This window comes from Chiroxiphia lanceolata, unplaced genomic scaffold, assembly GCF_009829145.1.
Source record: "Chiroxiphia lanceolata isolate bChiLan1 unplaced genomic scaffold, bChiLan1.pri scaffold_67_arrow_ctg1, whole genome shotgun sequence".
NCBI classification, from domain to species: domain Eukaryota; kingdom Metazoa; phylum Chordata; class Aves; order Passeriformes; family Pipridae; genus Chiroxiphia; species Chiroxiphia lanceolata.
Window position 1 is genome coordinate 23,174 of NW_022476532.1, and position 14,687 is coordinate 37,860.

Sequence of the window (14,687 nt, forward strand, 5' to 3'; positions counted from 1 at the left end):
TTTCCCCCTCATCCCAAACCTTTCCCTCTCCTCCTCCTCCTCCTGCCCCTGGATGATGAACGACCTTCATTACCCGGAGCCATTCCTGGTTTTCCCAGGCCCCCCATTCCCGGGAAATTAAACCCAATCACCGGGAAATTAAAGGGAATGTTCAGAACTGCCTGGAGCTCCATTAAGGATCATCCACCGCGTTCCCTCTGGAATGTTTTCCTGGTGGGAAAAGGGGGGGGAAAAACGTGGGGGAAGAAGGATTTTTCCTTAAGATTATTTTTCCTTATAATTTTTCCTTATTATTTTTCCTTATTAATTATTTTTTCTTATATTATTTTCCATATTATTTTTCCTTATTATTTTTCCTTGTAATTTTTCCTTATAATTTTCCATATATTTTTCTTATTATTTTTCCTTATTATTTTTCCTTATTAGTTTCCTTGCATTATTTTTCCACAGTATTTTTCCTTATAATTTTCCCTTTATTATTTTTCCTTGTATTATTTTTCCTTATATCGTTTTTCCTTATATCATTTTTCCTATCATTTTTTCCTCATCATTTCCCCTTAAATTTACTGGGATGGATTTTCCTTCTCTTTTTGGTTTTCCCCCCCCCCCCCGGGTTTTTGAGTCTCTCCCGGATTCCACACTCCCGATTTTTTTTCTTGAACCGTGGAGCAGAATTCCCTCGAATTCACGGGGGGGGTGGGGGGTGATTTTTATTTTTCCAGAGCCACTTTTCCAGGGAAATTCCCACCTCCAGCCCGTCACCTTCCCCAGGTGTCCCAAGCACCCTTGGGAGCATCCCGGAGCTGTTTTTCCCGGGAATTCGGCTCCAATCTCCACATGGGGACGGACCAGAGGGTCCCGGAGCCGTTTTTCCCGGGAATTCGGCTCCAACCTCCCGATGGGGCCGGGCCGGAGCTCCCAAACCCCCAAACCCGCCCTGAGCCTCCTCCAGCCCCGCTTTGATTCCAGCCCCGCTTTGATTCCAGCCCCGCTTTGATTCCAGCCCCTCTTTCATTCCAGCCCCTCTTTCATTCCAGCCCCGGCTCTTCCCGATCAATATCCTTTTTTTTTTCCTCACCTCTCCTACCCTGTTTTTTTTTCCCCCCTCCCCTCCCCCCCCCCTCCGGAGCCGAATTTAATTAAATCACTTTAATGAATGTTTAATGACGTTCTTTTGTCATTATTAAATCCGCAAGAAAAGTCTCCGGGAGCTCCTTTTTTTTTTTACTTTCCCTCCCCCCCCTTTCCCTCATCCCTCGCTCTCATCCCGCTTTTCCCCCCCTCTCCCTCCCTCTTCCCCCTCCTCCCTTTCCCGGTTTTTTCGCCCCCCCTTCCCTTCTCCGAGTCCCGAAAAAACAGGAAATGAGAAGTGCGGGCACAGGATATTGAGCTGGGCCGGGGATGTCACCCCGCGCCACCCCCATTCCTGCCTGGAATACTAATGGAGCGGCCCAGACAAATCCGGGCGGGAGCCGCGGGGAGGGGAGAAATCCCGAGGTTTTGGGGACAGGGGGTTTTTTTTGGGATCGGGGTCCGGAGGGGGAAAATAACCGGGAGCTGGTTTTTCCCTGCGGGGGTTAAAGGTGGGAAAAGGGGAGCTTGGGGGGGGATTTTGGGAAGGAATTTGGGAAGGAATTCCTTCCCAAAGGGAGGGAACCTTCCCTGGGAGGGGCGGGATGGGATTCCCAAAGAAGTTCGGGATGCCCCATCCCTGGAAGTGGCCAGGGACAGGTGGGAGCCACCCGGGCCATGGAAGGTGTCCCTGCCTTTGGAATTCGGTGGGATAACGGGAGGATCCCTAAGGTCCCTTCCCACCCAGAGCATCCCAGGATTCCAGGACTCTGCTCCAGGGGCAGGCTGGGAGAGCTGGGAATGTTCCCCTGGAGCAGGGAGGGATCCAGGGAGAGCTTCCAGCACATTCCAGGGGCTCCAGGAGAGCGGGAGAGGGGCTTGGGAGAAGGGCTGGAGGGACGGGACACAGGGAATGGCTTCCCCCTGGAAAAGGGGATTGAGGTGGAATTGGGGAAGGAATCCTTGGCTGGGAGGGTGGGGAGGGAATGGGATGGAATTCCCGGAGGAGCTGTGGCTGCCCCATCCCGGGAAGTGCCCAAGATCCCTGTGGAATCTCCCTGTGGAATCTCCCTGTGGAATTGGCACCTGTGGACGTGGTTCCTCGGTGGCCTTGGAGCGGCTGCTCCGGATGATCCCGGGGCCTTTCCCAACAATTCCATGAATCCCTGGGCAGGTCGAGGTTCGGAGCAGCTCCCGCCTCCTCCATCCCGCCCCGGGAAGAGCCTTTGGTTTGTTATTCCCGGCAGAACATTCCTGGGAAAAGGGATGAACCGGGATGTTTCGGGGTCCAGGAGCCCACGAGAGCTTCTGGATTCCAGCGGGAATTTTTCCTGGGATACAGGGAAGGAATTGCTGCACCTGCTCCACGTATCCCACAGCCAGCTCGGGGCAGGATTCCCACATTCCCTGTGGAAAATATTCCTTAAAATACTTAAAAGGTGTTGGATCAGCCCCAAACTGGAGCCCGGGTTTGTCCGAGCTCGGCTTTGTCAGATCCAGCAGGTGATTCCCAAACTTCCTGAGACAAGAAAACCCATTTTTGGGATCAGTTTTCCACCCCCCCTTTCCCTGGAGGTGCTGGGATTTGGGAAGGGCTGCACATTCCAAGCTGCTTTTCCAGGAAAATAAAACACCTGAGACGGGGAAAACTCATTTTTGGGACCCATTTCCCCGGGAATGGTGGGATTTGGGAAGGGCTGCACATTCCAAGCTGCTTTTCCAGGGAAATAAAACACCTGATACAGGGAAAACTCATTTTTGAGACCCATTTCCCCCCCTCCCTGGATCAGGGAAAAGCTTTGGGATGAGCACGGGGACGTTTCCGGGTGGGAATCCCCATTTTTCCCACATTTTTTTCCCACTTTCTCCCCTTTCCCCCTTCCCAAAAATATCCGGATCCCTCCGCGGCGACATCGGGATCAAAAGCTGAGGAAGGGGGGGTGTCTGGGAAGGACAATTCCCTGGTTTTTCCGAGGGTCGGGAGCGCCGGGAGCCTTCGGAATTGTGGGAGATTTTAATAAAGGAGCCGAGGTTGGGAAATTTAATAAAGGGCTTCATCAGATTATCCCGGGATGGCTCCGGGCCATCCCTGCCAGCGACATCCAAGTGGAAAAGGGGGGAACGGGGGGGTTTAACCCCTGCAGCGCCGGAGCGGCCGCTGGAATTCGCAGGGAGCCGCATTCCCGGCTTTCCGCGGCGGTCCGGGGGGGGGGGGAACGAAATCCTCCCTTTGGGGTTTTTCGGGGGATTTTGGGGGGTTTTGAGGGGTCTGGGGAGGTTTTTTGGGATTTGGGATTTTTTTGGGGGGGAGGATTTGGGGGCGTTTTGGGTTTTTTTGAGGATTTTGTTTGGGTTTTTTTTGGGTTTTGTTTGTTTTTGGTTTTTTTTTGTTTTTGTTTGTTTGTTTGTTTGTTTTTTAATTTTGGAGGGTTTTTTTTCGATTTTGGGTTTTTTTCCTCGGGTTTGGGTTTTTTTGGGGGGGAGTTTGGATTTTTTTCGGGATTTTGTTGGGGGGTTTTTTTGAGGAATTTGGGAGGTTTTTTGAGGAATTTGGGTTTTTTTTTGAGGATTTTGGGATTTTGGGGGGGGTGGTTTTTTGGGGCGATTTAGAGTTTTTTTGGGATTTTTGGGGGGATTTTTTTGGGGGGGATTTTGTGATTTTGTTGGGGGGATTTTTTTTTTTTGAGGATTTTGGTTTTTTGGGGGGGATTTTGGGATTTTTTGGAGCTTTTTTTTTTTGAGGATTTTGGGTTTTTTTGGAGGGAATTTTGTTTTTTTTTTTGGGGGGGAATTTTTCGTCCTTGCCCCCTCGTTTTCCCTTTTTCCCCAAATCTGGGAAGGGGCTTCGCAGGTTCCAAGATTTCCTGGGATTTTGCAGCTCAGCGCCTCCTCATCCCACTGGGAAATCCTCCCAGAATTCCCATTCCCGGGGCAGTGCCTTTTCCAGGCCACGGCAGTTCCAGGGGGAGGTTTTCCAACAGTTTTCCCTTTAAATCCGTCCCCTCCTGGAAAACTGGGAGCCGGGGAAAACCCCGTCACTTCCAGAGTCAGGGATGCTCTGCTGGGATTTTGGGAGAGTTTGGAGTTTGGGATGTTCCCCCCCCAGGATTAAATCCTGGGAAATTCAGGCCTGAACAGGTGGGAAAAGGCTCAGAATTCCCGTTTTTCCAAGCGTTGAAACTTCCCTGGAATTCCTGGGGATGCTGGGCCCTCCCTGGAATTGTCGAGTCCGGGTTGGAGCCACCTGGACTTGGATAATGGAGGGAGAAACCCAGGAAAAACATGGAAAACCCAAGGAAAACCTGGGAGCAGAGCCGGGAAAGGGAAGATCCATCTGAGGAGCCTCATTAAAGGTGCTGAATTTCCAGGAAAAAGGGGGGTTATTCCCAATTTTCGGGTGAGGGAAGAGGAGTTTGAGGAGGGCTCGGAAAGGGCCAGGAAGACAAATCCGGAGGTTTGGTGTTGGTTGGGAAGGAACCATCCCGGGAGCGGCCTCATAAAACACGTGTCAGCTCCAATTACAGGGAATTAAAATTCTCCGGCTTTTCCCGGCCCAGGAATTCCTAAGGAGGAGGTTTTAATATCCCAGAATCCGGTTAAGGAGCCGTAACCACGTTGGGTTTCCATGGGAACGGAAAACTGTGAGAGGGAGGGGGGAAAAGGGGGAGGAGAGGGGAGAGAGGGGAGAGGGATCCCCAAAAATCAGGGAAGAGGGGAAGAGAAAGGGGAAAAGGAAAGGGAAAGGGAAAGGGAAAGGGAAAGCAGGGAAAGGGAAAGGGAAAGGGAAAGAAGGGAAAGGGAAAGGGAAAGGGAAAGGGAAAGGGAAAGGGAAAGGGAAAGGGAAAGGGAAAGGGAAAGGGAAAGGGAAAGGGAAAGGGAAGGGAAAGGGAAAGGGAAAGGGAAAGGGAAAGGGAAGGGGAAAGGGAAAGGGAAAAGGAAAGGGAAAGGGAAAGGGAAAGGGAAAGGGAAAGGGAAAGGGAAAGGGAAAGGGAAAGGGAGGGGAAGGGAAGGGAAAAGGGAAAAGGGAAAAGAAGAGAAAGGATAATGGAATAATAGAAATAATCTAATCACAGAATTCTAAAATAATAGGAATAATGGAATAATAAAAACAACTGAATAATAGAAATAAGAGAATCAGAAAAAGATTATTAGGAATGTAACAATGGGAGTGATTGACCCAGAGAATCCTGGAATTGTGGAATAACAGACATGTTAAAATAATAGGGATAGTAGGGATAATGGAATCACAGAAATAATGGAATGATAGGAATAAGGCAATAGAAATAATAGAACAATAAAATAATAGAATCATAAAAATAATAGAATAATAAAATAATAGAATAATAAAATAACAGAATCATAGAAATAATAGAATAATAAAATAATAGAATAGTAAAATAACAGAATCATAGAAATAATAGAATCATAAAAATAATAGAAAAATAAAATAATAGAATGACAGAAATAATAGAAATAAGACAATAAAAATCAGAGAAATAACAATAATAAAATAAAAGAATCATAACCCCCATCATTTCCAGCCTCCTAAGAGCCGATTTTCCCTAAAAAGCTGCTCCTCTTCCCAGTTTTTCCTCCCCCCCCAACTCCAGGATTGTTTTCCAGGCGCAACTCAGACAAAGGGGCCCCAAACCCCCCCCGGAGCGGCCCCTCCATCCCAAATCCAGGTGGGATTCGCCCCCTCCCGCTCCCGGGCCGAGTTTCCCGGGAGGATCAAGCCCGGCTTGTCCCTAATCCCGGTTTATGAGCTGAGCTGTTTAAACAGGGCCTAATTAATCCCGATTTTATTGCTTTTCCCGCCCCGAGCGGCCGAGGGGGAGCCGGGAGCTGCTCAGATCCCAAAATTACCTCGGCAGGACCATCTGCTCCAGCCCAGCGCGGGATTGTTCCTCCCTCCGGACACAAACATCCCAAAAAAACCCGGGATCGTCATGGAGGGGTCCCAAAAATCCTCTCTCGGTCATGGAGAGGTCCCTAAAATCCTGGAAAGGTCCCCAGAACCCTCTCACAGTCATGGAGAGGTCCCTAAAAATCCCTGGGATCGTCCCAGAAAGGTCCCTAAAATCCTCTCACGGTCCAGGAGAGATCCCTAAAAGCCCCCAAATCCGGCTGGGAATGTGTGTTTCCTCCTAGAGAAGCTCCCAAATGGACCATTCCCTCTTCCCGTGGCTTTCCAATCCCTTTCCCTCTCTCCAGCTGTTCCCAGCGATTCCCTGGAATCCCCCAGGTGAGGGTTGGAATCTTCTCCCAAGGGACAGGACGGGAGGAAACGGCCCGGGCGGGTTTGGGTGGAATATCGGGAAAAATCCCTTCGTGGAAAAGGTTGGAACATTCAGGGAACGGGGGAGTCGAGATCCTTGGAAGCACCCAGAAAACCTTGGAAGTGGCACTGGAGGACACGGATCAGTTGGTGCTGGGTCGATGGTTGGACTGGATCATCTCCAACCTCATTCCCAACCTCTGGCCCTGATTTCCCTTCCTGCACATCCCAAATCCCACCCAGGTGTCCCAAATCCCACCTGGGCATCCCAAATCCCACCCGGGTGTCCCAAATCCCACCCGGGTGTCCCAAATCCCACCTGGGCATCTCAGATCCCACCCAGGTGTCCCAAATCCCACCCGAGCATCCCAGATTCCACCTGGGCATCCCAAATCCCACCCGGGTGTCCCAAATCCCACCCGGGTGTCCCAAATCCCACCTGGGCATCTCAGATCCCACCCAGGTGTCCCAAATCCCACCCGAGCATCCCAGATTCCACCTGGGCATCCCAAATCCCACCCAGGTGTCCCAAATCCCACCCGGGTGTCCCAAATCCCACCTGGGCATCCCAAATCCCACCCAGGTGTCCCAGATCCCACCCAGGCATCCCAAATCCCACCCAGGTGTCCCAGATCCCACCCAGGCATCCCAAATCCCACCTGGGCATCCCAAATCCCACCCAGGCATCCCAAATCCCACCTGGGCATCCCAAATCCCACCGGGGTGTCCCAGATCCCACCCGGGTGTCCCAAATCCCACCGGGGTGTCCCAGATCCCACCCGGGTGTCCCAGATTCCGCGTTTCCCCCCTCAGGCTGTTCCAGACCAAGTGCAGCAGCTGCCTGAAGGCCATCGGGCCCTCGGAGCTCATCATGCGGGTGCTGGAGAATGTCTACCACGTGCAGTGCTTCTCGTGCTGCGAGTGCGAGCGGCGGCTGCAGCGCGGGGACGAGTTCGTGCTCAAGGAGGGGCAGCTGCTCTGCCGCTCCGACTACGAGAAGGAGAGGGAGATGCTCAGCGCCATCAGCCCCGCGCCCACCGAGTCCGGTGAGGGGCCGGGACGGAGCCGGGCCGGGGCGGGAGACCAGGGGATGGAGAGGATGAGGCGGCGTGGGATGGGTTGGGTTGAGTTGGGAGGGACCCCAGAGCTCCTCCCATCCCACCTCATTCCAAGGGCAGGGACCCCTTCCATGGCCCAGGTGGCTCCGAGCCCCGTCCCGGCCGTCCCTGAGCCCTCCCAGGGATGGATCCCTGTCCCGATTCCCGACTCCGAGCCCCGTCCCGGCCATCCCTGAGCCCTCCCAGGGATGGATCCCTGTCCCAGTTCCCTGACCCCACCCTTCTCCGGCAGTGAAAAGCGAGGACGAGGACGGCGCCCACTCCCACGGCAAAGGCGGCGACGACGGCAAAGACCACAAGCGCTCCAAGCGGCCGCGCACCATCCTGACCACCCAACAGCGCCGCGCCTTCAAGGCCTCCTTCGAGGTGTCCTCCAAGCCCTGCAGAAAGGTACCGGCGCCCCAATCCTGCCGGGATCCTTCCCACCGGGATCCGAGTCCCACCCGGCTCGTTTTGGAGCCCAGCTGTTGGTTTGGATCGTTCCCGGTGGGATTTAATCCCAGCTGAGCTCTTTTTGGAGCCCAACCACCACCGGGACCCTTCCCTGAGGGATTTAATCCCGATTTATCCCTTTCCCATGGCCAGGTGAGGGAGACGCTGGCGGCGGAGACGGGATTGACCGTGCGGGTGGTCCAGGTGTGGTTCCAGAACCAACGGGCCAAGGTGAGGGAACGGATCCTGTTCCAGGGGTGGGATTTAACCCCCACCCGGAGCTCCGAGGGCTCGAATTCCCGGCGTGTCCATGTGTTTTCCCAGATGAAGAAAATCGCCCGGAGGCAGCAGCAGCAGCAGCAGCAGCAGGAGCAGGAGCAGCTTGGGAATGCCCGGCTGGGAAGCGGGAGAGGGACCGGGAGGAGCAGCCGGCAGAGCAACGACGACAGTGAAGGTGAGGGAAAACTGGGAATGGGCAGAAAGCCGGGATGCAGGGGGCGGCTTGGATGTGTTTCGTGGAATTGTGGAGCGGTTTGGGTGGGAAGGGACCTTAAATCATCCCATTATCCCACCGAATTCCAAAGGCAAGGACACCTTCCAGGGCCCAGGCGGCTCCAACCTGGCCTTGGGCACTTCCCGGGATGGGGCAGCCACAGCTTCTCCGGGAATTCCATCCCATTCCCTGCCCGCCCTCCCAGCCAAGGATTCCTTCCCCAGTTCCACCTCAATCCCCTTTTCCAGGGGGAAGCCATTCCCTGTGTCCCATCCCTCCAGCCCTTGTCCCGAGCCCCTCTCCCGCTCTCCTGGAGCCCCTTTAGGCTCTGGAATGCACTGTCATGACATCACTATTGTGACACCACTATCGCGACATCACTACGGTGACATCACTCTGGTGACATCACTATCACAACATCACTCTGGTGACATCACTATCATGACATCACTATCACGACACCACTATTGCGACATCCCTCTGGTGCCCCCCCATGGCGACGCTCCCCGTTGGGTGCCCGCAGACGCCGCGAGCGTTCCCGGCCTCGAGGGGCTCCTGGCGCCATATTCCCGCCTCCCGCCGCAGCCGCTCCTGCCCCTGGAGCACAACGGGCTGAGCCCGGAGCTCTTCCGGCCGGGAATGACCCCCCCACAGCTCCCCCCGGAACACCTGCACCCCTACGGTAACGCCGGGATACACCGGGACACACCGGGATACACCGGGATACAGCGGGACACACCGGGATACAGCGGGATACAGCGGGACACAGCGGGGTGCACTGGGATACACAGGGACACACAGGGACACACCGGGATACAGCGGGGTGCACAGGGATACACAGGGATACAGCGGGATACACTGGGATACACTGGGATACACAGGGATACAGCGGGATACAGCGGGATACAGCGGGATACACAGGGATACACTGGGATACACTGGGACACACTGGGACACACCGGGATACAGCGGGGTGCACTGGGATACAGCAGGGTGCACAGGGATACACTGGGATATGGGATACAACAGGATATGGGATCCACTGGGATATGGGATCCAGTTGGATACGGAGCTGGGGAGGAGCCCTGGGCAGGGAGAGAAGAGGGATAGGGATGGGATGGGATGGGATGGGATGGGATGGGATGGGATGGGATGGGATGGGATGGGGATGGGATGGGATGGGATGGGGGAGAAGGTTTGGGAAGGGAATTCCTGATCCACGGGGAATATTTGGGAAGGGAAGGAGGGCAGAGCTGTGCCAGGACCAGGGGTTGACACCAAGATCTCTCCATCCCATGGGAATATTCAGGAATGGGAGGGCGGGAAGAGCCTCTGATTTAATTTCCTTCCCTTTTCCCGCTTTTCCCAGACTCGGAGGGCGTTTTCCACGACCTGGACAGCGACAGCCTGGGCCCCCTGGGCGACTGCCTCCTGTCCGGGGCCGATCCCAGCCTGCTGCAGGCCCGGCTCGGGAATCCCATCGACCGCCTGTATTCCATGCAGAGCTCCTACTTCACCTCCTGACCCCGGAAAAGCCCTTCCCAGGAACCTCGGGAATGCTGCTCCCGCCGCCGAGCCGGGCGGGGGGACGGGGCGGGACTGAGACCCTCGGGATTGTTCTCCCCGGAGGAGCCGACGGATGGATCTGACCTCTCCCGGCGTTTCCCACCGGGATGGGCGTTCCCGGCTGGAATCTGGTGGGAATTTCCCCGTTGTTTTCTATCCCGAGTGGGAATTTTCCGGCGTTTTCTCTCGGGTGAGGGAATTTCTGGCCGGAATCTGTCGGGACTGGGAATTCCGGGCTGGACTCCTGAGTGAATCCTCCGGCATTTTCCATTGGGACCAGGAATTTCCAGCCAAAATCCATCAATATTTGGGATTTCCCCTCATTTTCTATCAGGACCGGGAATTTCAGGCTGGAATCCGTCAGCATGGGGAATTTGGGGGCGGAATCCGCTGATATTTGGGATTTTGAGGCTGAATCCCTCGGGATCCCCCCCTGGTGCCCATCCCAGGCCGTCTCCCCGTATTCCCAGCACAACTCCAAGCCCTAATCCAGCTGGAAAAGCTCTGGATCTCCTCCCTCCCGGGTTCTGTCCATTATTCCATCACTGGGATGGTGTTTTTAGCCCAGTTTTTTTCGGGAATGACCTGGGATCTCCCCAGAACGACTCCATTGTTGGAATTCCCAGAGTTTTCCCAGGAGCTGTTCCAGCCGAAGGAATAAAATCCTCCTGGATGAAAACCTCCCCCAGCTCTCCGACCGTTCCAAGGAGGAAATATTCCCGGAACGGAATTCCCAGGACTGTTCCAAGAAAGGGAATAACGACTTACTTTGGGATCTGCGGAGTCGGGAATCGGGCGGGACAATCCCGAGGATTTGGCCGACGGATTCCTGGACGTGCTTTTGTCCCTGAGCCTCCACACGCTGATTTTTCCAGGTGGGAATCTCCCGGAGGAACCGAAAACCGGGGAAAAGGCGGATTTTTTGTCGGAGGGAAATTCCCTGGAACTAAAAATTCCTCGTGTTGGCAGTGCCGGGATTATCCCGGACTTCTGGGATCCGCCTCTTCCCATCCATGGACAACACTCCCAGACAGCTGGACACTGGTTTTTTGGGAGGGAAGGGGGGAGATTTTTCCCAAACCCCCAGATATTTATGGCACATTTTTGCCTGGAAAGGCGAGTTTGGGATGGAATCGGGAGAGTTCCCACCATCCCAAATCCCGGAATTCACCTCCTCCATCCGTGTGTTCCCTTTGGAGGCTCCTGCCCTCGGGACAGACTCGGTTTAGGTGGAATTCCAGGAGAATCCGTGGTGAAATTGTGGAAATTTGATGTTTCCCCCCCCCAGATCCCACTCCCCGAATCCCTCCGGATGCTCCCCGTGATCCCGTGCCGGTGTTTTGGGAATTCTCTTTTGCATGTACGTTGGAAAATAAACCCCCCCACGCCCCAAAAAAGCCAAGTTTAACTGGGAACGTGGGATTTTCCTGCCTGGGAATTCCAGGGTGGGGTTCCTTTCCCGGGGGTTCAGGAAGCAGCTTCCCAAATTCCCGGGTCTGGCTTCGTTTCCTGGTTTCCTGAGCTCTCTGAAAACAGCTTGGGAAAGGCACTGGGAATATCCCATGCTCCTCTGGGATTTTATGGATAAATAGATTTAGATTTTAGGGATGAACAGACTCAGATTTCAGGGATAAAAACATTTGGATTTTGGGGATAATAAACAATTTCGAGTTTAGGGATAAATGATTTCGATTTTAGGGACAAACACATTCAGATCTTAGGGATAAATACACTTGGATTTTAGGGATAAACACACTTCCAGCCGTTCCAGGTGCTCCCCCTTGGCTGGGAAGGCTTCCCAAGGGATCCTGGGAATGCTTCCCCCCCTCTGGAATGCCCAGGTGTGTCTCCCTCTCTCCCCCGGACCGGGAGGATAAAAAGTGACCCCAAAACCCTCTGGAAGTGGCAGCAAAACACCCTCTGAGAAACCCCCTGGACGGGATCCAAGGAAAACAAAGGCTGGAATGTGGCTCCGTCCACCTCTCCCTGATTTACGGCCGCCCGGAGCCGGGGGAAGCCGAGCGGAAAACCAGGATATTTTTCCGGCTGAGGAATTAAAGCGGATTCCGGGCGGGTCCCTCGTCCTGGGATCGAGGGTCATCCCCCCCTTTGGGGCCTTGGAAAAGCTCCACCGGGAAGGAAAAGCGGCACCGACACCGGGAAAAGGCGGATTTGGTGTCCCGGGAGCTCCGGGAAGAGGACGGAAAACAAGGAGGGAATGGATTGATCCCGGGATTTGGGGGTTTTTGGGAGCTCGGGAGCCCTTGGATGTGTTAATTCATTTCCCCAGAAATGTTGGGATGAGCTGGGAAGTTAAACCCGGGAAAAAAATGGCTTTTAGGTGGTTTAACTCCCAGGAAAAAACAGGGATTTGGCTGGAAACTGGAGTTGGGAGGAATGAAAAGTGGAAAAATCGTGGAATTAGGGGTGGGAATCGTGGCAGGAGACAAGGAATTGAAGGATTAAAGTGACATAAAGGGATTCATGGGAATAAAGGACATTTAGTGTTTAGGGATCAATATATTTAATTTTTAGGGATAGATGACTTTGATTTTATGGATAAACAGATTCAGGTTTTAGGGATGGATATATTTCGATTTTAGGGATAAATAATTTACATTTTAGGGATAAACACATTTAATTTTTAGGGATAAATTTATTCAGATTTTAGGGATAACTATTTTTAGAGATGAACAGATTTCCAGTGAGGCCCAAAAACCAGCTGGATTTGGGCCTGGCTGGACCCTGGATAAGGATCAATGTATCCCAGGAATGGGGTGGATCCCTTGGGATCGGGATCAAAGCCAGGGGTTTTTTTTTAATGCCCCCCAAACAGTGCTGGAAACTTGGGAAAAGCCTCTCCCTGAGAATTCCCGAGGGAATTCCTGCTCCCTGCACATCCCTGGCCGAGTTTAATTCCCCCAAAAAAATCTCCTGGGAAGCCCCAGTCGAGTCCCAAAACCTCATTTCTCCTCCCCCCCCAAATTCCCAGGATTACCCTTTTCCTGGGAGACCCCCACTCCTGCTTTTCCAGGGATTTCTGACCTCGCTGCCAGCATCCTGGACTTTTCCCACGCGGATCCCGCAATCCCGGGGCTTTATCCCACTTCTCCTCAAGTTTTAATGGATATTTTCAGGAATATTTGGATTTTTTTTCCCCCACTATTTACAGCCAGAAATTCCTGGAAAGACCTCAAAGCTCCCAAATCCCTGTTTTTCCCAGTGGGAATGGCTCCCTCTGCCGTCCCAAAGCAGGAGAGATCCTGGGAATCCTATCCCTAAAAAGTTGGGAGTTTTCAGATGGATCAATTTGACTTTTATGGCCCCAAAGTGTCCCTGAGCTTCCAAGGGCAGTGGGAAGAGCCAGGAATGGTTTTGGATCTTGGGAAATGGGTGGGTTTTCTTGGGAAAAAAGGGAAATAACTATCTTTGATTCCCAAAGGAATTTTTGGAAGGATTCAGATAGAAAAAAAACCAGGGAAAAACCGGATTTTTTTTGGGTCACCTTCCAGCCCATCCCGAGGTTCCTGTGGAGCTTTGGAACCTGGAATTTATTTATTTATCTGTTTTTTTGGGTAAAACCTGGAATTCCCTGGGAAATCAGTTGTCAGGAACGGTCCTGCACTCCAGGGAAGCAGATCCAAGGAATCTCCGTGGGCAGAGCTGCACTTCCTTTTCCAGAAGGGGGAAAATCCGGGATTGGAAGGAGATTCCAGAGGACACCAAGGCTTTTCCATCCATTCCCAGAGGCGTACCTGAATTCCAAGAATTCTCTAGGGAAAAACAGCACAAAAAAAAAGCAGGAATAGGATGAGTTTAAGATCCCTTCTGACCCCAAAAATTTGTGCGGGATTTCACGGATCTGGGAGGACTGTGGGAGGTTCTGATCCCACTTTTATCCCAAACATCCTTCCCCCACGTCCTCCCTCCCCTGTTCCCTGAGGCAGGAGGGGATTTGTGTGGGATTTGTGTGTCCGGGTGTCCTCTGGGGGGTTCCAGCCGCAGGAAGGAGCCTTTCCATCCAGTGGGAACATTCCCAGGGGTGCCGGGGCTCCCCTCAGCTCTCCCCTCAGGACTCACTCAGGGCTCCCCTCAGGGTTTGCCTTAGGGCTCCCCTCAGGTCCCACCTGAGGACTTCCCTCAGGACTCTCCTCACCTGAGGGCTCCCCTCAGGACTCTCCTCACCTCAGGGCTCCCCTCAGGACTCCCCTCAGATCTCCCCTCAGATCTCCCCTCAGGGTTCTCCTCAGATTTCCCCTCAGGGCTCCCCTCACCTCAGGACTCCCCTCAGATCTCCCATCAGGGTTCCCCTCAGGACTCCTCTCAGATCTCCCCTCAGAGCTCCCCTCACCTCAGAGTCACCTCAGGACTCCCCTCAGATCTCCCCTCAGATCTCCCTCAGGACTCCCCTCGGGCTCCCCTCAGATCTCCCTCAGATCTCACCTCAGGGCTCCCCTCAGGACTCCCCTCAGGACTCACTCAGGACTCCCCTCAGATCTCCCCTCAGATCTCCCTCAGGACTCCCCTCGGGCTCCCCTCAGATCTCCCTCAGATCTCACCTCAGGGCTCCCCTCAGGACTCCCCTCAGGACTCACTCAGGACTCCCCTCAGATCTCCCCTCAGGGCTCCCCTCAGATCTCCCCTCAGGGCTCCCCTCAGATCTCCCCTCAGGGCTCCCCTCAGATCTCACCTCAGATCTCCCCTCAGGGCTCCCCTCAGATCTCCCCTC

The 14,687-nt window shown here is 53.6% G+C and overlaps 2 protein-coding genes across 5 annotated transcripts in view; one reads left to right on the plus strand and one right to left on the minus strand.

The window, feature by feature from the left end:
• CHCHD5 (coiled-coil-helix-coiled-coil-helix domain containing 5) overlaps window positions 1–14,687 on the minus strand; it is a 15,789-nt gene continuing 1,102 nt past the window's right edge. Inside the window, exons 4-7 of one of the 4 annotated variants that reach the window (XR_004354991.1) lie at window positions 13,714–13,731; window positions 10,727–10,844; window positions 2,158–2,325; window positions 1–210 (exon numbers count right to left, since the gene is read on the minus strand). The gene's annotated coding sequence lies outside the window, so the exon portion shown is untranslated. Of the gene's footprint in view, window positions 211–2,157; window positions 2,326–7,240; window positions 7,340–10,726; window positions 10,905–13,457; window positions 13,732–14,687 lie in introns of those variants that run through there. The other 3 variants (XR_004354990.1, XR_004354992.1, XM_032677593.1) reach the window with 3 other exon arrangements.
• LOC116781828 (LIM homeobox transcription factor 1-alpha-like) lies at window positions 7,173–11,349 on the plus strand. Its single transcript, XM_032677595.1, has 6 exons — window positions 7,173–7,395; window positions 7,700–7,857; window positions 8,053–8,130; window positions 8,224–8,353; window positions 8,916–9,074; window positions 9,762–11,349. The coding sequence occupies exons 1-6, from the start codon at window positions 7,221–7,223 to the stop codon at window positions 9,914–9,916; spliced, it is 855 nt and encodes a 284-aa protein (XP_032533486.1). The 5' UTR covers window positions 7,173–7,220; the 3' UTR covers window positions 9,917–11,349.